Source organism: Acomys minous (assembly GCF_964271855.1).
Source record: "Acomys minous genome assembly, chromosome: 2".
In the NCBI taxonomy this organism is placed as follows: domain Eukaryota; kingdom Metazoa; phylum Chordata; class Mammalia; order Rodentia; family Muridae; genus Acomys; species Acomys minous.
The window spans coordinates 78,704,677-78,730,560 of record NC_140484.1 but is presented as its reverse complement, the minus strand read 5'-3'; the positions used below and the strand labels follow the sequence as shown (position 1 = coordinate 78,730,560).

General features: G+C 40.6%; 2 protein-coding genes across 9 annotated transcripts in view; both read left to right on the top strand.

Moving 5' to 3' along the window:
* The window catches only part of LOC311593062 (phospholipid-transporting ATPase ABCA3-like), a 114,273-nt gene extending 94,643 nt beyond the window's left edge, over positions 1-19,630 (top strand). For 5 of the 6 annotated variants that reach the window (XM_084774132.1, XM_084774131.1, XM_084774133.1 and 2 more), the window contains 8 exons: positions 903-1,081; positions 7,982-8,107; positions 8,304-8,498; positions 12,431-12,618; positions 13,291-13,461; positions 13,826-14,016; positions 18,913-18,986; positions 19,372-19,630. In XM_084774132.1, the coding sequence (XP_084630258.1) occupies positions 903-1,081; positions 7,982-8,107; positions 8,304-8,498; positions 12,431-12,618; positions 13,291-13,461; positions 13,826-14,016; positions 18,913-18,986; positions 19,372-19,512 (1,265 nt within the window). In that variant the 3' untranslated portion in view covers positions 19,513-19,630. The remainder of the gene's footprint in view (positions 1-902; positions 1,082-7,981; positions 8,108-8,303; positions 8,499-12,430; positions 12,619-13,290; positions 13,462-13,825; positions 14,017-18,912; positions 18,987-19,371) is intronic. The other variant, XM_084774135.1, reaches the window with a different exon arrangement.
* Positions 19,631-22,400: 2,770 nt separating this feature from the next.
* The window catches only part of LOC311593063 (phospholipid-transporting ATPase ABCA3-like), a 94,959-nt gene continuing 91,475 nt past the window's right edge, over positions 22,401-25,884 (top strand). For all 3 annotated transcript variants that reach the window (XM_084774137.1, XM_084774136.1, XM_084774138.1), the window contains exon 1: positions 22,401-22,504. The gene's annotated coding sequence lies outside the window, so the exon portion shown is untranslated. The remainder of the gene's footprint in view (positions 22,505-25,884) is intronic.

Here is a 25,884-nt window from a genome sequence, read left to right as displayed (position 1 = left end):
GTAAATATTTGTAAACTCTTTGGTGTTTGCACATTTGCTGAGGCCAACCCCTTTTTTAAAGAACTAGAAAGTGGTCTCTGAGTGGGACATGCTTTCACTGCCTGTGTAGCCTATAATTCTGATGGGGCCAGCTAGTGACGTCTCTCAGCTGGTAGGCTTTCCCTTCTGGTTCGTTGGGCCCCTTGGTTACTGGCTGTGCTCTGAATTTAAGTGTAGCCACTGGTTTTTTTCCTTTATCTAGCAAAAGAACTTGATATAGAATATAATTAGCAGAAAGTGCCACTGATCTGGCTGGACCAAGGAATTTTTTTTCTCATACTGTAGTAGATTCTTTGAGATCACTCCAGGTAAGCACTTCCCACCTCTTCTGGGGGCGAGAGAACACCTAAGCTGGTGGACTCTGTTGGCTGGTAGTATACTATTTTTGGCAGGGGGATTTCTCTTGCAATGATGCTTCTCTGAGTTTTGTTTTGCTTGCTTACTTTCTTTTCATTTGACCCTCTGCGTGGTCCGACATTCAGTTTTCCTGATAGTGTCCCCAGTAATTGAGAAAAGATTCAGAATCCCCCCCCCCAAATACCCTTAGAATAATAAGGAAACTGGCTGGCTGTTCTTCACATTCTCTTTCCCTTTTGTGTGCTGCTGCGGCATCTCTTGGAAAGTGGGCTGAGACACGTTCCCAAGAAGTGCATTTCTCTTAATCTACCAATATGGGTTTTTAATCAGGTGTATGGGGCACACAGGTGGCTCATTTTTATTTTCATAATTTGTGGGTTGTAGCAAAGCACATCTGCTAATAGTTGACAGTTGATCTGTCTGCTAGGGGGAGTGAAGGTAGGGATCTTACTCAAGCATCTTGGTGATATCGCCTCCTGTAAATGTCCTTTTGTTGTTCTCATCAGATATTAAACTTCCTATATACAGTATGGACCAAAAAGCAATTGGAAGGCATGTGACTGCCATGGCCGCCTCAGGAATGATATACCTCCTCCTCCTTGTCTTTCTGGATACTATCTCATGGAATCTAAAAATCTTCGTATATCGCTATCTTTTCTTTGGTATCTTCAGGATATTTCATAAGGTAAGTGGCAGAATACAGACCTCAGAGACAACTCGATTTAAACATTTTTTTATTGAAAAAATTTCATACAATATATCCTGATCATTGTCTATTGCAACTCCTCTCAGATGCCCCCACCCACCAAACTCTTTCTCTTTCTCCTTACAAAACAAACAACCAAAACCAAAAAGAAAAAGAAAAAGAAAAAACCCACAAACACAAAGACCCACTATTATACATAGACACACACAAACAAAAATCAGAGAATCAGAAACTATATTATACAAACAAAAAGCCAGTAAAACAAAATATGCCCAAACAAAGCAATAGGAGAACAAAAAAAATATACAAAAATAACAGTGAGTTTATTTTGTGTGGTACATCTCGTGCAGGGTGTGAGACCTGCCCTTAAGTGTAGTTTATATAGCTTGTGAGACTCCATTTAAAGAAAACTTGTTTTTCCTTTTCAAGTGGATGTCAGTTGGAGATAGCTTCCTAATTAGAGATGGGAGATGGTGTCCACTTCTGCCTCTCAGTGCCGGCATAGTGTCTGACTTAGAACTGTGCAGGTCCTGGGCATACTATCTCAGGCTCTCTCAGTTCATGTGAGTATCCATCCTGTTGTGTCTAGAAGGCCTTGTTTTTCCTTGGTGTCCTCTGTCCCCTCTGGCTCTTACAATCTTCCTATCTCCTATTCTGTATAGCTGTCTGCCTTAGTGTTCTGCTGCTGCTGCTGAGAAGAGACACTGTGACCACAGAAACTCTTTTTAAGTTATTTTTGTTATAATTTATTTACGTTACACCTCAATTGTAATCCCCTCGTTCTTATCCACCCTCCTTTCTCCCTACGCCCCTTCTCTAGATCTCTGACCACTGGGGTCTTCCTCCCCAATGGTCTGACCATAGCCTATCCGGCCTCATCTGCATATCCTGCATCCCCTTCCTCTGTGTTACCGCAGGGCCTCTCATGCAAGGACCAGCAATCAAATCTCAGGCACCAGAGCTCATGTCAAAGGCAGTCCCCCGCTCTCTCCTCCCTCTTTCCACGTGGAGAACGAGCTTTCCATCTGCTAAATCTGACCCAGGGGTTAGCAATAACTCTTAAAATGAAAAGCATGTATGTATACATGCTTAACTCTATTACTAGATATAGGAGGCTTATCATCACTATGGTTAAAACACCTGATGGAACAACGTGAGAAAAGATTTGTCTGCTCATGGCACCAGAGGCTTCACTCAACACCATGTGCTTGGGTGGAGCATCCTGGCAGCAGGTGTGTATGAATCAGGAGATGTTCACCCCGTGCTGAAAGGAAATACAGAGTAAGGAAAAAAAAGGAGGCATAGGGTAGGGGAGAGGGACATGAAATTCCCAGTGACCTACTTCTGCCAGCTCAATCCTACCTCTTGGTTCCCAAATAATGCGACCCTCTGGTGGAGGGTGTGGAGGACCCTGTGGAGGAAATTTCCTACTCATAACAGCAGATCAAGGAAATCGATATATGTTGACTGATATCTACATGAATTTAGAGGTCTAATAAAATGTGAATTTTGTGATTTTATTGAAATTTTAATGCTCTGATTATTATTGAATTTTTTCCTTTGTGTAACTCTCAAGTCATGGGTGGGTACACTTCCTCCCTAGCTTGTCCATTTGTCCCAATTTGGTTCTGGCTATTGTAAAAGCTCCCAAGTAACACTCTATCATCAACTAATAGAAGAAACATCCCAGAAAAGGCTGTGTAATGGGCATGCTCATCTTGCAGCATGCATCAGACTCCTGTATAGGGTTTTTAAACTATAAATTGCTTTTCTGCACCATATCTCTGCTGCCAGTAGATTTAGAGTACACTTTGAAGTTCTGTGTATGTAACATGTCCCCTGGAAATTCTGCTGATGCTCACAGAAATGGATCTTGAGGTTGAGGAGTAAAAGGTGGGAATTGCCAGGCTGTGTGCTCTATGGGTCGACTCAGCCATGAGGATATCACTTGAGATGTCCAGAGCTGATAAGAGTGTCTTATTCAGTTGAGAGGCTCATCTACAGAATGAAGTAAGACTTACCTTAGTGGTGGGGCACAGCCTCAGAACTAGGGAATCAGGACAAATCAGCAGCTAGCTGGCCAGCACCAGAAACATTGCTCCTTGGAAATAAACCCCAATACTCAATACTGGGGTTGCAATACATTTCCAAGGTATCCATCAAGTACCTACTGTTCCTTAGTAATAGTGAATGTTTCCTTAGATGTCTAAGAGGAAGAGCATATCCAAAGTCTTGGAGGAGAGCTAAAAGGAGAAGTCAACAGAGATTCCAAGAGATGGCCCCAGGATGGGCACCAAACCAGAGAGCAGGCAAATAACAGTCATGGGAATAAGATTTTTGATAAGAATGCTAAAACTGTCTAGATGAACCAAACTAAGTTCTGGCAATAACGTAACACTTGAGGGAGTAAATTCATGTCACAGGACTAGGCCAATGAAGCAGTGACGATTCAAAGAACTGCCAATGGATTCTACAGGTCAAGACCCAAGTGCAGGTAGCTTGTTGATGAGGACAAACCAAGTCAGGGAAATCCTCAGAATGCCAGGAGAAGGATACTGGACTGTCCTGAGACATTAGAAAAGCAGTCAGAGGAAAAATCATACATTTGCTTACAATTTATTCTTGTGTGTTTGATGTTTGTTAGTATTTTGTGGTTTCTTCCCACACCCATTCTTTTTTTTACTATTTTATTTTACTTAATTGGCCTTGCCAGGGCTTCACTAGTTGTTGATACCTCCAAAGCACACAATTTTTATTTTTATTTTTATTTTTACATATTTTACTCCATTTCACTGATCTTTCTTCTGTCTTCTGTATTTCTGATCCATTTTCTTATGAGGCCATAAGAACATACATGGATACTAATACCTAAAATGATTTTTTAAAAAGGAAGCTTGAAGATAAGTCATAATAAAGATGAAAAAATCCTTGACAAAAACGTTAGCATCTTTAATTCATGACCTGGCCAGGTTTATTCCAGAAATGTAAAGACAGTGTAATGATCTAAAATCAAATAATCATGTTAATAAAAATTTTAAATGAGAAAAATTATTATATTGAGTTCAGAAAAATCATTCTGTAAAATTCATTATAAAATTTCTAGACAAGTTGGAAATATAAACATTTAATATAATAAAAAAGCAGTTATGAATATACAAAAATGGACAGAAAATACCTTGATAGACTCTTGGAAGTTTCCCTCTAATAGCAAAAGAATACAAATGTCTGCTTTCACATTTTTGTTTTTTTCTTTAAGATAAGATTTTCTCTGTGTAGCTCTGACTATCCTGGACTCACTTTGTAGACCAGGCTGGCCTCAAACTCACAGAGATCAGCCTGCCTCTACCTCCCAAGTACTGGGATTAAAGAGGTGTGCCACCATGCCTGACTTTGCTTTCACCTTTTTCATGCAGCTATTTTCTGCTGATCATAGCCAATGTAATAAGATAGGAAAAAGGTTCATAAGCATAAAGTCTGGGATAAAGAGATGTAAAATTCATTATAGATCACAGTATTGTATGTGATTTAAAGAAGTCTAGAGACAAGTATTAACATTACTAAATGAAAAGTCAGTATAAATGAATCAGCCATGTATTGAGATACTACCCACAAAAAGTAAAATAGAAAAAAAAACACATAAAATGCACAGAAATAAAAAAATATATAACTAGGAAGAAAGCTAACTAATAATATAGAAAACTTTTACACAGAAAGTTTCAAACAAGTTGGAAGACTAAAAGAGAATTATGTAAATGTAGCAATATACCACATTCATGCTAGGAAAGCTGATAATGATAAGATGACTCTTCCTCTTCAGGCTGATTGAAATGGATGATGTAATCTCAGTCACATATCACAGCCAAGTGCATGTGTGTTCAAGTTCTGGGCACTTGCTGATCAAAAGACTCTAAATTATGCAAGTGTGGATAAAGTAAAGGGCCTCAAATGCCTAAGGACATCTTGAGACAGAACAAAAGGAGAATTAGATCAGCATTTCTTTAAAATAAACTCTACTGGGTGTGGTGGCACACCTGTAATCCCAGAGCTCGGGGAGGCAGAGGCAGGTGGATCTCTATGAGATCCAGGCCAGCCTGGTCTACAGAGTGAGTCCAGGACAGCCAAGGCTACACAGAGAAACTCTGTCTCAAAGAAACAAATAAAATAAACTCCCAGGCAATAGTTCTCAATCTATGGGTCGTGACCCATTCAGATCAATTTTTAACAATGAAAAAAATTCTGCATATCAGATATTTACATTGTGATTCATAACAGTAGCAAATATACAGTTATGAAGTAGCAACAAAGACAATTTTATGGCTGGGGGTCACCACAATATGAGGAACTATATTAAAAGGCCGCAGCACTAGGAAGGCTGAGGACCAGTGCTCTAAGGGATTGGCAAAGTAGTTCAGCCATGCATGCCTGGCGATCTGAGTTCCATCCATGAAGCCTTTGTATAGGTGGGAAAAGAAACTTCACACCCTCGTCCCCTGAGCTGCACTCATGCAGTGGCACCTGCATCTTCCCTTGCATGCACTCGCTCACACACAATAATAACTAATAAATAAAGCCTCTAAGGATGAAACTAGTCAAAACAACACACACCAGGAAAAAAGTGTTGTAGGAAGGAGCTATACTTGTCTATGTGTGGCCATCATCATCAGCCAGGGACTACCTAGAAAGGCAAATCCTCAGTCCTTACCCGAAACCTGGTAAATCACATGCTTCATTGGTGGAGACCATAAGTCTGTGTTTTTTACAAGAAAATTGTTTATTTTGTTTTGTGTGTATGTGTGTACCTGAGTATATGCATGTGCATCACCACATGCGTTCAGGTGCCTGTGGAGACAGAAGAGTACGTTGGATCCCTTTGTAACTAGAGTTATAGGCAGTCATGGGATGTCTGATGTGTATGCTGGGAACTGGAGGTAGGCCCCCTGTGACAGCAGCACGTGCTCTAAATAGTTGGGCCATCTCTCCAACCCACATAGTAGGTTTTTAATAAACCACTTATGTAAGACGAGTGCATGCTGTAGTCTGAGAACAGTTGGAGTAGAACGTCCAGAGACAGGGTAAAAATGCATAGTACATTGATATGTGTAAAAGTTGACACGCAGTGCAGTGGGGAAGGGTTGTTCTCAATAAACAGTACTCCTGTTGGATAAGTATATGAAAACAACGAACATTGACTCTGCCTTTGCTTTTTACTGAAGAGTTATAGGTTTATAACTCTTCTAGAGGCCCAACAGTAGAAATAAAGTTTTATAAAGCAGTAACAACTACAAACCAAAAGAGAAGAATCCTCATGATAGCAAAAGATGTCAATCATGATGTGAGTGAATAGGCAGGTCTCAGTACCTGTTTCTGAGTTACAAGTCAGTAAGGAAAAGACAGGCACATGTAGATTTTATAATAGGTAATATTTAGACACTGACTACACACAGAGTCTACATATCCAGTGAAGCCATATAAAAGCATACTATGTTTTAGTCATAAGGCAAATGTACATAAAAGCCACTGAGGGACACCACAAGATACACATCAAAATGAAGGTTTATATATGCACTTAGGTACACATAAGACATAACAGTAATGCATATAATTGTTCTCCAAAAATATGTATGTCAAATATGTATTTTAAAATATATGTAAAAGAAGGTTCACTTTGCATTCATAAAAGAACAGGACAAAAACTTCATTACCGTGAGCCCTATAGTGCACAAAATATGTGTCTTACAATAGAATGTGATGAGAAGGCAGAGCTATAGCTTGCTCATATATGATATGACACAAAAGACCATAGGCTACATTCAAAGAGAGGTGAAAGTAATGTTTAATAGAAGTGTATGATGTTGTAAGCCAAGAAAGTGAGGGTTGTTGTTATCAGGGTAATATTTTTTCCAGAATGAAAAGCACTGTCAGACACATACTCTGTGGAAATCCATTAGGAGGTAGGCTGTGATTTGTGTGTCTCTCTGGATTATGTAGTTTAGTAGCTGATGCTAAAACTGAGTAGGATGTAGAGCAAAGACTATGAAGTCAGTGCCACTTTCTTACTTTTGACCAAAGCTGTACAAGACGTGCCCCTTAGGAGAAGCTTCTGAGAGCACAGCTACACTGTAAACTCTTTGATATGTCAAACACGTCTCAAAGTAAAAGGTTTGTCTCACTTGAAATGCAATATATATGTGGGCTGGCTTTTGGAGCTCTCTCTCTTTCACCCTGCCCCATGTGATGTGCCCTTTCAGTCCTCTCTGTTCTCTGTTCTCTAAGTCTCCTGTTGAACTTCTGTTTATGTAATTTTCACCTCAGCCATCTGATACACTAAACTGTCCCAGTTCTTTCTCTGAGATAAGACTTACTTTAAAAACAAACAAACAAACAAACAAACAAACAAATAAATAAATAAACAAATAAAGCATTTAATTTGGCTTGTTGTTTCAGAGGGTTAGAGTCCATAACAACAGGTCAAAGGAACAGCTGAGAGCTCACGTCTTGATCCCCAACCATGAGGAGAGAGAGAGAGAGAGAGAGAGAGAGAGAGAGAGAGAGAGAGAGAGAGCACAAAAGATCACTGAAGCAGTCTTTCCCTGACATTCATCTATATTTTATTATTGGCAAATAGCATTTTTACCATAATCAATAGTGTTTGCTGTGGCTGGTAGTTTTTGTGATATCTGCTTGCTCATGTCAGGAAGCCCAGTTTCTGCACTTTGGGAATGGCAATGAGTTTGTACCACAGAGCTGTGGTTGTGTGCAGTGTTCTGTTTGGACACTGAAGGAACCCTCCAGCTTAGCCTTCATGAATCCATCCAGTGTAGGTCAGACGCTCAAACAGTGCCTACCATCTTACCATCCTTTCTTTTCCTCACAACACAGGCCAAAATATCCAAGGAACTATCTGGGGAATCTAAAGATGAGGATGTAGAAAATGAAAGAGTGAGTATCCTGCAACATCCTCAGCAGTCAATGAAGTCTCCTGTGCTAATTAAAGAACTTATAAAGGTAATGTCTTTCGGTGGCCAGCATATGGCTTCATTCCCAGAGGTGAGCACTGAGGGCTCAGGGTGGACCTTTGTTCTCCCAGTAGAGTTCTTGTGAAACTGCCTGAAGTACCATAGTATGTAAAGGTTTGAAAGTTTGTCTTTGACCCATCCTAATACATAGTTACCATGTGTTCTGTGTTTTCTTTGCTTTTAAGATATATTTTAAAATTCCACCTATTCTGGCTGTGCGAAATATCTCTGTCGCTATTCAAAAGGAAGAGTGCTTCGGATTGCTTGGGTTAAATGGAGCTGGGAAAACTACTACCTTTGAAATTCTGACTGGAGAAGAGATTGCCACCTCTGGGGATGTGTTCATTGAAGGCTACAGCATCACTAGAAATATCCTAAAGGTATGCTAGCATGCTGTGTGAAGGGGAGAAGTCTGATGACTTAGGGGTTCAGATGGGAGGCAAATGGTAGGAAACCCCAGAGTGATTCTGTGCATCCCTCAGTACCTTCTGGAAAGAGAAATAAAGTGTAAGGGAACACATGGAGGTAAGAAAGCACCTTCACCTTGAGAGCTAAGGCCCAAGTGTCTTCTGAGTAAGGCCCAGCTTTTCCCCGCAGCATCTCCAACACCCCACATAATGCACTTGGTTTGCAAACATCCATTCAGCCTAGCATTCAGCCTAGCATTTACGAAGAACCTTGATGTTTCCAGTCTAACCCTAACAATTAAACATCTGAACCAGCTGGGCATGGTGGCACATGCCTTTAATTCTGGCACTCAGGAGGTAGAGGTATGTGGATCTCTGTGGGTTCTAGGCCAGCCTTATCTATACAGTAAGGCCCTCTTTCAAAAAATCTGAATTGGAAACCAACTGACACCCCATATTAAGGCACTGAGAAGCAAAAACAACGATTCACTACTTATGCCCTCAGGAAGAGATGGTTGTGGTTCAAGTACTTGCTGCTCAGGCCTGATGATCTGAGCTTGGATTCCCAGAGCCCAACAAAGCCAGAGGCAGTAGGACACGCATATGTAATCCCAGCACTCCTATGGCAAGAAAGCAGAGAAAGGAGAATGGCAGCTAGCTGAGTGTTCATAGCAGTGAATATCAAGAGACCCAACCCCAAATAAAATAGAAGTTGTCCTTTGACTTCTGGGAATTCCCATTCTCATGTGCATGCAAGCACATAGGTACGCACGCGCGCGCACATACACACACACACACACACACACACACACACACACACACGACAGAAAAAAAAAGACTTCAGAGTAGAAACTGTACACAGCCAATACTGCATCAGAAAGAACTGAATGCTTAGTGATGAATTGTTGAAAGCTCAGGTGAAACAAATCTTAAATTCTTCAGCAAGCAAGCAAACAGAACTCCAATAAGGGAGCCAGTAATCTGGCTGGCACTCCTGCACTTCGAATTTTATCTTCTGGAACAAAGCCAGGTTCTCGGTGTCATTCGCAGAGAAAACCCTTTGAGCAGTCTGCAGGAGGAAGGAATCAGGAACCTTTACACAGAGCATTCTGTCCTCAAGAAGTCTGTACACGGAAGAAGTTACTTAACCAGAGCCTGAGAGACCAGGATGAAGGAAATGCCTGAGTGCAACGTGATCCAGCCATTAGTCCCACCTAAAAGGAAAAGCAAAAATTGCTGGAGCTACAACTGCGTGCACTATATTGAACATAACTGGAGGGAATAAATACCCTTGCCTTGTTCCTGATTTTAAAATTATTGACTTTGTTGGTGTTTTTTGAAGAATGTACTTGTAATAGGATAATTGAAATAATCCATGGATATATGACCTAGCTCTGAAATTATAAAGTAACTTGTTACAAAACAACTCAATTAAGGTTATTTCTTGATTCCCCTTCATTATTATGCAGTTGTGCTTGATTGATGTTTATTGAAAATTAATACAAATCAAGAAATTTGCTGAGTACTAAAGTGCATCATCATTCTCAATAAGTACCCATTGAAGAAGGTGTATAAATAATTATAATTGCAGATGAGTTTTCCGCTAACTCATAATATTTCTGCAGCCATAGTTAGTCTGTGCTAAGCTCAGTATCTACAGTTGTCTTAATTATGGCACTCTTCACTTCAGATGTTCTGTTTGGTTCTTGTGTGTGTTTCCTGCCACTGAAACGAAGCTTGTTCGGCTCCCGTTATTGCAGTTAAGAGTGTTCATTGCATTGTTATTTTAAGTTCCCTTCATATTTGAAAGTTTCAAAAATACAAAATGGTATGAAACATTTATGGCAGGCCTCATTTCTTAAGTGGCCAATTTAGCTGTTTTGGCATCTGTATATGGTAATTTCAGTGTCAGATCATTTTCCCCGATTGCCCAATACTTTGTTGTGTCATTTGTGATTGCTTATTAACTTGTGTACTCAAATATTATTTTTTAAATTTATCTTATGTTGTCTTTAAAACAAAATGTTCTGGAGTAATTTAAGGCCTTGAACAAACATAAAAATGTAACTTACTAGAAAGATTTTGTTTTTAAATTTCAGAACACCTTAAACAAAATTATGTTTCAGGATTTTGGGGGACTTGTTCAGTGAGAGCAAATGCAAAGGCCATGTGTGGGCTTGGCTCAGTGCCCAGACGCTGTGACAGGTTGCTTTCCTTCTGTTTAGCCTTTTCCAGGATGAGTCAGGATAGGACTAAATATAGCTTAGTCTTTGCTGATTCCTTCACATGCTCTCAGAAACGTGTACAGTGCAGACTCATTCTTTGTATCCACAGAATTTGGGATCCATGATTAACACAGGAAGAGTCAACTATTTTATGCTTTCATTTTTCAATTTTTTTTAGCTTTTTCTTATGTGTATCAATTCTAACATTTCTATTTTTCCAGATCTTTAAATGAGAGAACACAATTTTAACATTACTATTATTTTTCAGTATTCTTGATCTTTTAAAAATGTTTGATCTGTTAATTAATTACCTTTTCAGATCATGTTTTAAGTCAACATATTTTAGGAATACTGCTATTATTATGGTTCTTTTTGAGATAGGTTCTTGCTGTGTAGCCCTGGGTGGCCTGGAGGCCGCTATATCAACCAAGCTGGTTCTGAGTTCATACAGATCTTCCTGCCTCTGCCTCTTGAGTTCTGCCCAGTCCTGCATTGTTTGTTTGTTTGTCTATTATTCATAAACCTAGACCTGAGAACACATGCTGTGCTCTCTATACAGATTCATTAATGTTTTGGTTACCTTCTTTAATCATCAATCTTCCTTCTTGATCCTTCTGCCTCAGTCTCTTCAGCACATCCTACTGGCATGCATCTGTTAACACATGCTAAGCCATGACACACCTAGACTTCACGAATCCATGCCTAAAGTCATGACTTTCTAAAACTACACTTATTTTTAATTTGGTTTCATTATAGCCATAGCATTGCAGTGCTTTAAAAGAGATATTAAAATATGCCTTACATATATAGCATTTTACTGTTGACTTAATTGCATGGTGGGTAAAGGTTTGTCTTCAGGCAATCTACTTGCTATAGTGTGTGGTATATTACTTTATGACTAAGGTGTCTAAAAATTAAGAGCTAGGATCCCAACTATGCTTACTTGTATTGTAACCCTAACCCTAACCCAAACCCTAACCCTAACTCTAACCCTAACCCTAACCCTAACCCTAACCCTAATCCTAACCCTAATATGCTCAAAAAGTCATATTACACATAAGAGAAAGATTAAAGACTCCACTCGTCTGCTTGTCATGACAACTGAGAAGTCAGGATCTTACTCAACCTAATCTAGATCCTCTAATTGCCCTCTCACCTCCAGTGCAGGCTTCACTTCTGATATCCTGGTGTCTCTTGGAACAGAATGCATGGAGGCTTAAGGAAAAAACTTCCCAGTTCCAAAACCATTCATCTACTTGTTGAAGGTAGACACCACTTACTTATTAGGCTTACAAAGGCTAAATGTAGCTTGAGAAATGATACACCAGCCTCCTTGGATGGAACGTCAAGGAAAATATACTTCTGAAAGTATTTGCACAGCTCCACCATCATCTTATAAATGCTACCCTGGGCACACTCACCTTCATGCATGAATTTCTTCATGAATTAGAGTCCTAATACATGCAGACATCCCCAACCATAGTGATTCTGTGACCACTGAAGATACAAAATTCTTTGCTAGAATTCTGTGATCCATCAGTTTGTCGTTTGTCGCATAGTCACAGGTCAGAGAACTTCAAGTTTTTTGTTTGTTTGTTTGTTTGTTTTTACATTATCCATATTTACTGTGTGGTACTCAGTGAAATAATTCTTATCTATGTGAATGTTCTCTTATTTTAGGTAAGGTCAAAAATTGGCTATTGTCCACAGTTTGATGCCTTGCTGGATTACATGACCTCCCGGGAGATACTGACCATGTATGCCAGGGTGTGGGGGATTCCAGAGAAGAATATCAGGCCCTATGTGGATAACTTGTTGAATATGCTGTATCTGAAACCACACTCAGAGAAGTTTATTTCTACTTTGAGGTGAGATTGCACGCTGGTGCTCCTATTACAGAAGTATTCAGACATCTTACTTGTTTGGAATGAGTTGCCAACAGTCTAACCCAAGCTCCATAACAGACAGGCAATGGCTGAAGTGCTCAAATGTTCCCTGGCCATGAAGCAGGCCCTAGGAGCACACAATTGTTCTTTTCAGAGATAAACTTACAAATGTGTCTCAATTTGAATTCTGGCTGGTGAGCTAGAAAAAGAATGGGTCACTCTCTTCTTGTTTTGCTGTGGTTCTTTATCTTCTCATAAAGGACAAAGAGGAGGTTCTATGTATTGTCCTGGCTGGCCACTATGTAACTTCTATGTCAGGGAATCCCCAAGGCAAGAATAAGAATCTGAATTTAAATGACAGTATGGCTAAAAATAAATTAAATAAACAAAAGTCATTTTTTCCATTGCAAATGAAAGTGAGTTGCTGTATGCAGTTAGATTTGAGTCTCATGTCCTAGTATAGTCACATGTAATCAACACTTTTTAATGTTGTATTTAGCAACTGTTTCCAGGTATTCAGCCCTTTTAAAATCTTGGCAAATTTTTTTTTCTGTAAATAAAATCTGAGTATTAATTAGGTGTGTTACCTATTAAGTTACTGTAATGAAATGCTATATGCACCTGCACTTTTTCTCTCCTTCTTTGACTCTGAAGTGGAGGAAACAAACGTAGACTGAGCACTGCTATTGCCGTAATGGGAAAATCTTCAGTCATCTTCCTAGATGAGCCATCCACTGGCATGGACCCACTAGCCCGGCGCATGCTCTGGAACACAGTGATAAAGACAAGAGAGAGTGGCAAGGTCATCATCATAACTTCTCACAGGTGTGGCTCACAGGGGTGTGGGAGGGTTAAGGCACAGGCAGGGAGCTTGAGAGGAATTCCATGACTGTGAGAGGAAGCTATCTGGAGCCAGAAATAGTGAATAGAAGATCTGCTTGAACATGTGAGATTCTTATGGGTGGAGCTCCAAGGAACACTTGAATATATAAGGGAAGGATGCTTATGACTTGTTTCATTTGAAGATTTGTTCCTCTGCTATTTAGAATTTTAAAATAATTCCATTCCCTATGACCCTGATAGTAAGCAAATGAAAATTATCTCTCAAGATAATCGTAAAATTCTGAGTATATGAGACTCCAACAGAGATAGTTTTGCCTTATGTCACTCTGACATCTTGTTTTTCTAGCATGGAGGAGTGTGAAGCTCTCTGTACCAGGCTAGCCATAATGGTTCAGGGGAAGTTTGTGTGCCTAGGTAGCCCTCAGCATCTCAAGAACAAATTTGGCAACATTTACACCATGAATATCAAGTTCAAAACCAGTGCTGACGACAATGTAATAAATGCTTTAAAAAATTTTATTGCCAAGGTTTTCCCAGGTGAGTTGGGTGAGTTTAACTTTCCAGTGATGTCCTTAGTCATGTCTGTTGTCTCACCATCTATATGCTATGCCTCACAGTAGCTTCCCATGAGCCTTTTGCATGGCTGGCATCCAAGAATGAGTTCTTTGCGGATGGGGACAGCATGTTTGGGTCTGTAACTGTGTCTGTTTATGCAAAGCTTTCAAGAAAAATGACAAATATTTGTCAATTTCTTGTGTGAGTGAGTCAGACAATAATCATATGAGTGGCATATGATTTACTATCTGCAGTTATAGAATTTATAAAGTTTGAAGGTTTGGGCCTTTTGTTTTTGTTTTTAAGCAAAATTCCAATTTTTAAAAATAAATTCTGTATCAGTATTCTTGGACTGACTCCCATAATAAAATACCACAGAATTGGTGGCTTAAACAGTATTTATTTTCTTGAAGCTTTGGAAGTGAAAGATCCAAGACCAGCCTGCCAGCAGGCCTGGTTTTGGTTTCTTCTGAGGGCCTCTCTCTTTGACTTGCACTGCAGGCAGCATCTTTTCCACTTATTCTCATGGGTTGTTTTCTGTACGTGTCCATGTCCCTGGTGCCCTGGTGACTACTTTTTTTTTCTTGAAAGGACAGTACTAGCCAAAGAGCAGTTGGAACAATCAATTCTAACAGAATAGGTTACTATAAGGAAGCAGATATTTTTAGCACATAAAATTTATATAATCTCAAGAAACTTTAAATATCCATATATTCATTTTTATTTTTTAAAATCACAAATAGGATCATTCTATTTCTGCAGTATAAATTTTATCTCTGAGAAGTGTTTCCGGTAAAATTAAACTAGAATCTTGTAAAATTACAACGAAGGGTTTTAGTACAATAGTAGGCTCAGATGTTAAAGTAGAATTTTTCCAAAAGATAAAAGATTAATAAAAATGAAGAAAAATATAAGAGAAACAAAACAAGGAAGTAAGCGGAAGAAAGCACAAATCCAAGGAACTGAGGAGATGCCCTGGGCTGCCTCTGGGGAGTGCATGCTGAGAGGACCACACAAAGGTAGACCTTGAGAGTGGACAGAAGCCAGTGCTCAGCAGCGTCCTCTGACTCTGATCTGGAGGAAAGCATCCTTCAGCCAGGCTTGAATCACATGGAGACTCAGAAGAGCATTTGGCAGAGCTACCATGCCAGTGTTTGTTATTTAGTAGATCCTGGAAGACTCTCAGATGTGAAACTAGGAACAGTATTTTTGTCCCTGTTCTATTTCTTATGTTCCGAAACTGCAAGGCAAATCATCTCCCATGAGCACAGAGAACTGAAAAGACCGTGGCTGACCTCTAGAAAACCACCACGAGTGAAAAGCAGCGCCCCTAGCATGATGGAGGCCACCATACTGTACAACAGAAAAATGTCATCTCTCAACGTGAGCCTAACAAGCTACAGACAGGATTGATAAGCATGAAAAAAAAAATAACTGGTAAGTTGGCTGGCTAAATAATAGAAGGATCTACCAGACAGCCAATGACATTGGAGAGGATTTTCTCAGCAAATTTTCATAAATATATAACTAAAGAACAAACAACATGCAATGTACAAAGGAATGGAGATTACAGAAGAGGACAAAGGGGGGAGGGAACCAAACAGATACATATGCATTTGTGAGAAAGTAAAGTAAGGCAATGACAGTCCAGTGGAAGCCAGTCACAATGGACAGAGAAGTCAGCAGAAGAGAAGCAATACTGAAACTCTCAGGTATTTTCCTGAAGACAAAGAAGAAAAACCCAACATGAATGGTCCACCAGATGTCTGGAAAGATGACCACCCATCACCAGATACCTGGCATATTCTAATGGAACCACTCTCCTTTAACAATGGAATACGGGGCACAGCTGGATCTGCAGACAAAAAGCCAAGTCAGTTACAAGCAGGAGCACTTAGGTGTGTGCGTGCATGTGCATGCGTGCGTGTGTTTCTGTCTGTCTGTCTGTCTGTTCACCTGTTTGTGGAAGCCAGAAGAAAAATCTCATATATCATTTCTTAGGAGCCACCCATCTTATCTACATATGCATGAATATGTGTGGAGTGTACATTTTTGCTCCAGTGGGTGAGTGCACCTACATATGCAAGTACATATGTGCATATGTTCACGGAGGGCAGAGGACAATGAAGGGGGTCTTCCTCACTTGCTCTCTATATTTTTGAGGCAGTCTTTTTCACTGAATCTGAAGCTCCTCAATTTGGTAAGACTGGCTCTGGGGAGTAACCTGCCTCTACCCTATTAGCACTGGGGTTACAACATCTGCTACCATAATCAGCTTGTATGTGGGTGCCTGGGATCTGAACTCAGGTCCTCATGCTTGTGCGTTCCTGACTGAGCCATCTGCCCAGCTGTGATAGTGGTTGCTGTTGCTGTTGCTTCATAGTCTTTCACTGGTCTAGACCTCATCAAGTAGGCTAGGCTGGGTGCCCAGTGAGTTCCGAAGATCCACCTGTCTCTACCTTCCCAGCAAGGATTAAAGTGCATTCCACCACACCTAGGTTTTTGTGTGGGTTGTGGGTTCTGAGGTTCATGCTTATGCAGGAAGCACTTTGCCAACTGAGCCTTCTCTTGGGCCTCTGACAAGAATGTTTTAAGATGATAGCATGTATATGTTTAAGAAACTCATTGAAGGAAAAATGCAAGCAAAGATTCAGAGTCTTCTCCCTCTCTCTCTCTCTCTCTCTCTCTCTCTCTCTCTCTCTCTCTCTCTCTCTCTCTCACACACACACACACACACACACCATACATTAATATAGAAACATCCAAGGGTCATTGTTCCTATAAGTCCCTTCTGAAAAATATGCAAATGAAAAATGTCAAATTGATTGGAAATGTTGGAGAGGCTTCTGTGTAAGGATCAACAGTGACTATAAAGCTGAGTTTATTAGGTGGTATGGATCTGTAACTGAAATCCAGTACTGAGGAGCTGAGGCAGGGGGACTGAAAGTTTGAGATCAACCTGGAATACACACTAAAAATCTCCCTCAACACAAGAACAAAAGACTAAATAAGTGGTTCTCAAGCCCTTCAGGGCCTGAATAATCCTTTCACAGGGGTTGCCTTAGACCATCAGAAAACACAGATATTTACATTATGATTCATGGCTGTAGCAAAATTATGTTATGAAGTTATGAAGTAGCAACAAAAATAATTTTGTGGTTGGGGCTCATCACAACATAAGGAACTGTATTAAAAGGTCACAGCATTAGGAATGTCAGGGACCACTGGGCTAAATGAATGATGTCTGTCTGATCAAATAACATACAGTTGATAAGTGTTTTAGTAATGTTCACATGATCAGTGATTTTAAATTGAAAATAAAAACAACACAAAGGTAAGACAGTGGCCCTGTATTCTGTCTCATGCTAGACCAATGCTTGGCACTTAGGAATTTGTTTACTTTTTATAGAAGTGTTTGTTATTTTAACCAGTTTGAAGAGTCTTCCTGTGTAAGTAAATACTCTTGTCATCTCCCACTGTGGGCAGATGCAAATTAGTCATTTGCCCAGTGTTGTCCAGTCACAGAACAAATTAGTTCATGAAAGAGTCTCACTGTGAATAGTGCGAATAACATTCTTTGTAGTTCCCTACACCTCCAAACTGAAAAGAGCAATGACCCAGAAATTCTATGTCTAGAAGCAGACTGTATTTGAATCACCTGTGCTATGAGCTAAGAAACCAACCAAACAACCAAACAAAGAACCAAACAAAAACCACTTCACAACCTTCTGACAGAAGAAACAAGTATCAGTCAAATGAAAATAAAGCATGGAATGCTAATATACTGGACTTCTGTGGTACAGAAAGAATAATGAATAAATTATAACTATATAGCAACATGAATGAACCATAGAAACATATTGTCCAATGAAAGAAGGGTTAGAAACTTTATCCAGCTAGACTCAAGACATAGACCATTGGCAGAGGACTTGTCCACCAAGTATAAGACTAAGAACAGTGAAAAGAAATAAAATAAGATATAATGAACAATTCTATTCAATTACACTGAAAGCACTAGACCCCTTTTTATTGGGGGGAGAGGCTGGCAGGTGGAAGGCAGGGGCATCAGATTATTATTTGAACTGAATGGGAGGTTTTCTGTGTAGTAACTTTAAATAATTAAGTTCTATGTTTGAAATAATATATAATAAAAAGATTTGTGTGACAGTGCATCCTTTAGGGCTAATGTTAAAGGAAACCCAATATTTTAACTATATATGAATTACTTTCCATTTTTTAAATCCAAGTCAACTCAATCTACAAACATACAGTGCAGATATAACCAAATATGTGTCCAAACTTCATAACAGATACTACTGTTTTCCTTCTGGTCATACTAGTGAATTCCTATACAAGTGTAAAGCAAACTAACAGATGGCCAGACTTTGGTGGCCTGTATGCCATATCCTTTCCCAGGGCAGGGAGACTGCATAATCACAAGAACATTGAACCAGTGTCTTCCCTGCTCTCCTCCAAAGCCACTGTAGGAAAATGCATGACCAGGAGTGAGTTGCCCAGCCCACATGCTCAGCACTGGCATAGCAGTAAAGTCCCCTGATGTCAACTTCGGGAGAGTCAGTATCTAACATTTGACACGTGAGCTAAAAAAATGTACTCTCAATCACTGCGATGTACTCCACATAATAACAGGACTCCACCACTAATAAATCTTCTGAACACATTAGCCATACTGTATATGGTGGCTTGAGTGAGAATACCCCCCATAGGGCTCATGTTTTTAAACACTTGATCCTATCTGCTTATGTACAGACCTGTTAGTCTCGCCACTGTATGTAATATTGTGTAGATGTAACATTATTTTGGCAGTTTTAAATGAAATCTTTAAGATTACTCACTGGTCCTATTTTCCTGTCTTAGGTAGTGACTTGAAGCAGGAGAATCAAGGGATCCTTAATTACTACATTCCCAGCAAGGACAACAGCTGGGGAAAGGTGATGCTGAAGCCATGGACTTCTGTGCACTAATGATAAGGGAGCACTAAGGATGCGGTACTGGGGGTGCAGGCAGTGGAAGAATTGTGGAGGCAGTAGCCCAGTTGTATTACTTTTCAAATACCTTTAGGATTTAATTGGCTTCTATTACTGCCCCTAAATCCTAGTTGTCCTCTATGTCCATCAAGAGAACTGAGACAAAGAATGACCTACTCTTAGTTTCTCAGTGACCCATTTTTCCAGCTTTCCCTTCTCACCCTCCTGAGCCTTTTGTCCTCTAATGTGAACCCAGTGGACAGTGGGGTGAGGAAGGAGTGACTCCTCTGGGTTGGGGTCTGGAGGGAACTTTTCAGTGGTGACAGCATGTTTTCTGTTGCTGTTGAAGGTGTTTGGCATTATGGAGAAAGCGAAGGAGCAGTACGCTTTAGAAGACTATTCCATTAGTCAGATCACCCTGGAGCAAGTCTTCCTGACCTTTGCCTACCCAGACAACCCAGAAAGTGATTATGCAAAAGAAGTGCCTTGAGACTCAGTTACAGCCAGTGATTATGAGGTCTTCATCCAAATGCACTTGGGTTTGGAGAGGGACACATGTGTGTATGTATATATAGCTATGTAAATATATTTACGTAATAAAGCTTTCCCTGCAGGAGAAAATGTATTCCCTTCATTATAGAATTAGAGGGGTCACTTTTGTATCTACCATGTACAAATCTAAAGGTGTTGGTGAAACATTGTGTTTTCCTTCCTAGAAACATGAAAAAACAGCATCTGCCAGAGTCGAGACAAGGTCCTGCTCTGGAGTATTATGAGAACAGAAACATCCAAAAAGGATTGTGGCATAGATGGGACAACATCAGGAGCAATAGCACTGTGTTGTAGCAGCTGGTGGTTATACGAGGATAAGGCCGGGAGCAAATCATCTTTCCCAGGAAAGGCACATATTCATGTAAACACACAGCCATTGCCAGAGACTAAAAGGTCAATGGAATGGTAATTTCCTCAAGCCAAATCAAGGGTTTTTGTACCAAGAATACATAAAGTCCAAGAACAGAAAGGAATCATTTTTGATAGTGTTCTTTGAGCCACACATACCTGTAACCCTACCATTAAGGACCTGGAAGTCGGGGGTCAGGAGTTTAAAGCCACCCAGCCTCAGCTACAGAGAAGACATGAGACCAGCCTGAGCTACAATGAAACTTTGTCTCAAAAACAACAGGAAAAAAAACCACAAGTCTTTCCAACTCTGGCCCAACTCTAAGATGGAAAGAAGGCAAGGTGAATTCTTACACTTTAGGCAGGGAGAGCAAACGGTGAGCACCACAGAGAGCCAATCTTCTCTCTAGGACTCACAGTCAGAGAAGCACACCAGCAGAATGGGCAACACAGAGTCGCCCAGTGAACAGTCTTTGGTTGCTGTGCTTTGGGGTGGCTCGTTCAAGGCTTTTGCATCCTCAGTTGATACTACTGTGAATAACGAAATTGAAGTAGGCAACCCATTCACGTCCCCAATGGCATCAGCTGGGCTCTCTGTGAGCCCATAGTATAAATTTTTCAGCTCCCAACAAAAATCAAATTTAGGTGGTTACTGTCCAGGAATACCCTTAAGTATCCTTGTAGGAAGAGAGGAAGGCTAATCTGGCCTCAACTACCATTGGGGTGCATGCCCAATAATGCAAACTTTAAGTGAACTTTAGAGAGAAATCTCCTAGTTACATCTTATGCTTATGCACGATTGGGCATGCATATGATTATCTTGCTGCTTTTGTGAATCTAAGTGAGTCCTGGTTTAAAATTCTTTAGACAAGAGGCTAAGAAACTGGAAACTCCACCAGATGCCACCACCGCCATCAAACTGGCAACAAAATGACACTCAGAAGCCATTCCATTTTTTATTGCTTTAGCAGTAGTACATCTTTGCTTGGGTGTCAAGCCTTCTACTCTCCGCTCTCCATGACTGCATCATGGAATCACCTCAGGTCTGAGGAAGGTAGGTTTTGATATTTAATTATTGTCATTGGGAGATTGGCAGGTGCCCAAAGGCTTGACCAAGGCAGATGTGCAGGTCACTGTTCTTCCCAAGACAAGATGCCACATTGCTACTAGCCCAGGGAAAGTTTAAATAGTTACTAACCATACAGGGATTGGTAATACTGAAGTGACAGCACAGTACTATCGCGATGAATGAAAACATTCAAGAACAAGCATAGGACAGCGGTGCTTCCAGTGTGGGTAACACCCTGCGCTCTGAGTGCCTAAACTGCCTAAGCTGGCCTAGTAGAAACAGCTGTTGGGTCTGGGTTGTTGGCAGACTTCCGCTGAGAACCAGCCGGCTTTGGCCGTGAGGGTCCTGGACTGAGCTCTGCTGCCAAATGGATCCAGTGCTGCTGAGGGCAAGCTTCCAGGCCAGAGCCTGAGAGGGAGGCTGGAACAAGAACAAAAAACGGGAAGAGAAGCTTCTGGTGTATTCTTTCAGCGTCCTCTTCTGGCAAAATGTAAAGTCAAATTAGTTCCAGATCCTTTGATGCCAAGAATCATTAACAAATTCCTATCACTGTTACAACACGTCACATCAGGGATAGAGAACCTGAGATGCAGGTCAGAACTCAGAACCCGTGGCTCTAACATGAAGCTACTCTGGAAGAGGGTATCCCGGATGGGACAGAGCCAAAAGTGAGTATTCATGAACCTGAATAGCCCAGGGCCGGAGGCAGGGGGCGGGGGGCGGGGGGAGAAGAAATGTATGATATAGAGGTGGAGTCTCTTGACAGGCCAGTCAACGAAGCCAGATGAAGTGGGTGGAGCACTGAGGGCAAAAGGTTGAGTTAGCTCCCACATATGGGCGCAGAATTGAGTCAATGTTGACTTGGAAAGTACTGAGAAGAATGGCTATCTATCTGAGACTGGGGAGCCTATACGAAGAAACGGAAAGATGGATAGAGCGGAGGGAGAAAGGAGAGAGGGGTGGGTGAAACCCTACTCTGCTGGGGTTATGGATAGACGAATCTCATGTGTGGAAAGGAAGAGCGGTGTGTGGTTGGTTGAGTAATAGGTGCTGCTGATATAAGGATTTGGAACAAGCCAGGATATGGGCTCTTGGGCTCCAGGCATGGCTTGCAGTAGCGCCCCTACTGGCTCCTCACCCAGTTACATGCTTGCAGCTCCCTACCACCCACTGGGAGAACAGGAAAAATAAATGGTCCTGGCATATGCTCTGTGATCCTTCTGCTTTGTTGGCTCCCGCTCCTCCCAGCCACGCCCTGTTCCTCCCGCAACATGTGCTTCCCTGGAGGTCTCTTCCACTGCACCTGACTCTCCTCGACGGTTCACCGCACTTGGCACGTGCCTCTGGGTCCGCCCATGTCTGTACTTTTAATTCGTTTGCACGAGGTCTAGGCCACAACCTAGGGAGGGAGAGCGCTGCCCTGCAGGACGGTTGGCTAAGGCGTTGTGTGCAAGGGGAGTCTCCGGATCTGTGCGGTCTGGTGCTCTTCGGACACTAAACTGGAGCCTTGGTGGTGAGCCCTCCCTTGTGTGTCGCCTGTTCTGACAGCACTTTCAAATGCTCCAGGAGCTCAATCTCCCTTTCTCTCTGTCTCTCTCTTTCCCACGTCGTTTGCCATTTCTTATTTAAGAAATGAGGATAATACCAGAACCACAGCTAAAAGTCAGGATGTTAAAGGCAAAACTGCAGGATGCTCCATCGGTGCCCCTTGAGTTGTAGATCAGCCAGATCTTCAGCAGTGAGACGAGAGAGAGAGAGAGAGAGAGAGAGAGAGAGAGAGAGAGAGAGAGAGAGAGAGAGAGAGAGAGAGAGAGAGAGAGAGAGACAGAGAGAGAGAGAGAGACAGAGAGAGAGAGAGAGACAGAGAGAGAGAGAGACAGAGAGAGAGAGAGACAGAGAGAGAGAGACAGAGAGAGACAGAGACAGAGGCAGAGACAGAGATAGAGAGACAGAGAGAGAGAGAGAGGCTGAACTAACCCCACATTTTTCCTTTATCCAGAACGTACAGAACCAAGAGGTGTCTGGGCTGTGTAGGATTTGAAGCAAAGGGCCCTGAGCTTTACCCTTGTGCTTAAATTAGTTTTATTCTTGTTCTAGCGCCCTCTTTGGTGTGCTGTCAAGTTATTTCTCTGAAAGTCTGGAATATAAATCCAATCCTGTAGGCTTTCTTTATATTTGCTACATCTTTTAACTTTAGTATTTTTTCCCATTTCCATTTGTTTCAAGATATTGGTGATTGATTTCTGAAAAAAAATATTATCATTGACACCTTTGCTCATGAGAAGCAGTATCTAATTTCCATATACCTGTGGACTTTCTAAAAGTACTTCCTGTTATTTCTATCAAAAATTCATAACACCATGGTCAGAAAAGATACATGATGCAGGCTTTGTCTCTGTGAGCACCTGCCTCAGCTTCCTGAGTAGTTAGTTAGCACTGCAAGCCTCGTGTTGTCAAGCCTGGCTTTGTATCTGTTTTAACCAACACAGCTATTTCTGTATTCTTTTGGTTTCCATTTGATTGGGATATATTTCTGACTTTATTTTTATTTATGGCCATATGACGCATACACATAATAAATAATAATAATAAGTATTATTATTATTATTATTATTATTATTATTATTATTATTAATCGTTTTTTAGATTCAGGGTCAGGAATCTTATCAGTTGAGCTATCCAAGCCTCCTATAAATTGTTCCTTTATTTAAAGCAGCAGTAGAGATTTTTCTAGTAATATTGTAATTATGTTATAGTTTGTTGTTATGTTACAATATGTTATATAGTTTACTCAAGCATCATTTTTTCAGAGAACATTTGTGTGTGTGTGTGTGTGTGTGTGTGTGTGTGTGTGTGTGTGTGTGTGTGTATGTCGGGGTTGTACCGGTATGTACCCTGCACATACCGACAGGGACCCTGATTTGATTGCTGTGACTGAATGTGGATTACAGTCTCTATAACTGCCCCCTCTCCCTCAGATTCATCCTCTCTTTACTTAAGAATAGGTAAAACTTTAATCTAATGGCTCACCTTTATGACCCCAAGCTCCGGCTCCTCTCCTCAGAGATCCCTCCCCCCCAAATTTCTGTCTGTTGTGCAATGTCACACTGTCAGTGGTAGGAATTTAGACCTTAACAACCCGGCTTAGATGGGCAGAGTATTGATAACTGTCTATGCGAGCAAACATTCCTAAAAAGAAGCTGTGTCTGGCTGTGAACAACAACCAAAGCCTCTAGGAAGGAGTCTGTGCCTGCAGAGAACAGTGGAATGTCAGTACCGTGGAGAGATTGGAATGTTGTAGGTTCTGAGATTAATTACTTTATATTCGTTTAGTTTTAGCTTCAGCAACAACGATGCCTCGCCCCTCTCTATGTCTAAACCAGCACCTCATGACAAAAACAAACAAACAAACAAACAAACAAAAAACCCCACAAACCTCTTGGAAGCTATTAATGTAGAAGAACACTAGCTTCCACAAATCCAAGAGCTAAGACTGCCATCAGGTAGCATCTTGGGCCTATGAAATAGTTCTCCCCACCTTGTTGTACCCGCCTCTCTGATGTACTCACCAATGTATTTTAAAGTGGTTGAGATTTACAACTTTTATTGTTCTGTAAAACTATGAAAAACCCTATGAAACCGCTTCCACATTGGAACACGTAATTTGTGGGTAACCCAAACCCATTAAGATGAGACCTGCAGTTTTATCATCAACACCTGCCATGACATCCACAGTATGAGCAATGGATTTCATTTTCCCCCAATTATACAATATAAGCACATAACAGATATACCATTCATTAAATTTAAGAATTTCCTCATAGTTGGTTTTTGTTGCTATATCAAAATCTATAGACTATATGAATTATAAACTGCAAACATTTTTGGTAAGATTTTGGAGGCTGGACTATCTGAGATGAAAGTGCAGCAGAGCCAGTGTCCTATGAAATCCCTTTCCTGACTCACAGGTGGTGCTGCTGTCTCCATGTACTCACATGACAGAAGGGATGAGATGGGAGGCTGATGCTGGGGCTTCACATATAGCCACCAATCCCATTTATATCCCCATTTCTAAGTGACATCATCTTGGCTGTTAGGATTTAGCATCTGAGTTTGGTAGGAACATAAACATAGATGTTCATCCCATCACCAGCCATTCCCCTTAAGACTGTGGTTGATGGTAGTCACTCCCCTGCCTGAACACTTGAAGAACTAATTGATCTTTGTTCTGCACATGACACTTTATAGGTGTTGGAATCACCACAGATACCAAATACATATAAAATGTAGGGCTACATGAATACTCATATATTTCAAGTGCTTATTGTTATTTTCAAGCTGTATTAAAAGTTAAATGAATACAATTTAAATAGTTTACTTAATTAAAAGTCACATGCTGCTAGACAGCATTTTAAATTTTGCTTTAAAATTTTTAAAAACATTTTTTGAGAATGTTGTGCAATGTGTCCAGATCATATTTGCCTCCTCTGCCAACTTCTCCCATATCCACTCCTCTGCTTATTTGACTTTGTCCTCTTGTAATTTTTCTTTTTTGTGTGTGATTTTTCAAAAAAACATTATTTTTCTTCTTTTATATATACATATATATTATTACACATAAATAAAAAACTGCATACAGCACGAAAACCCACAAAAAATCAGAAATTTAAAAAATGTTACATTCATAGAGTTTTGGCTATTTAAATTTTCCAATCTTGAAGAAAACATCTTTCTTATCTTGGTGCATCTAAAGTTCTGAATGTAAATAACTATCTATCATATCTCATCATTATCAACTTAAAACATCTATCTAGACCTAAAAACATCCTAAGCCCTAAGCAACTAAGCTTAATTGTAAAACTAAGCTATCTGGTCTTCAACCTCATCAGAGAC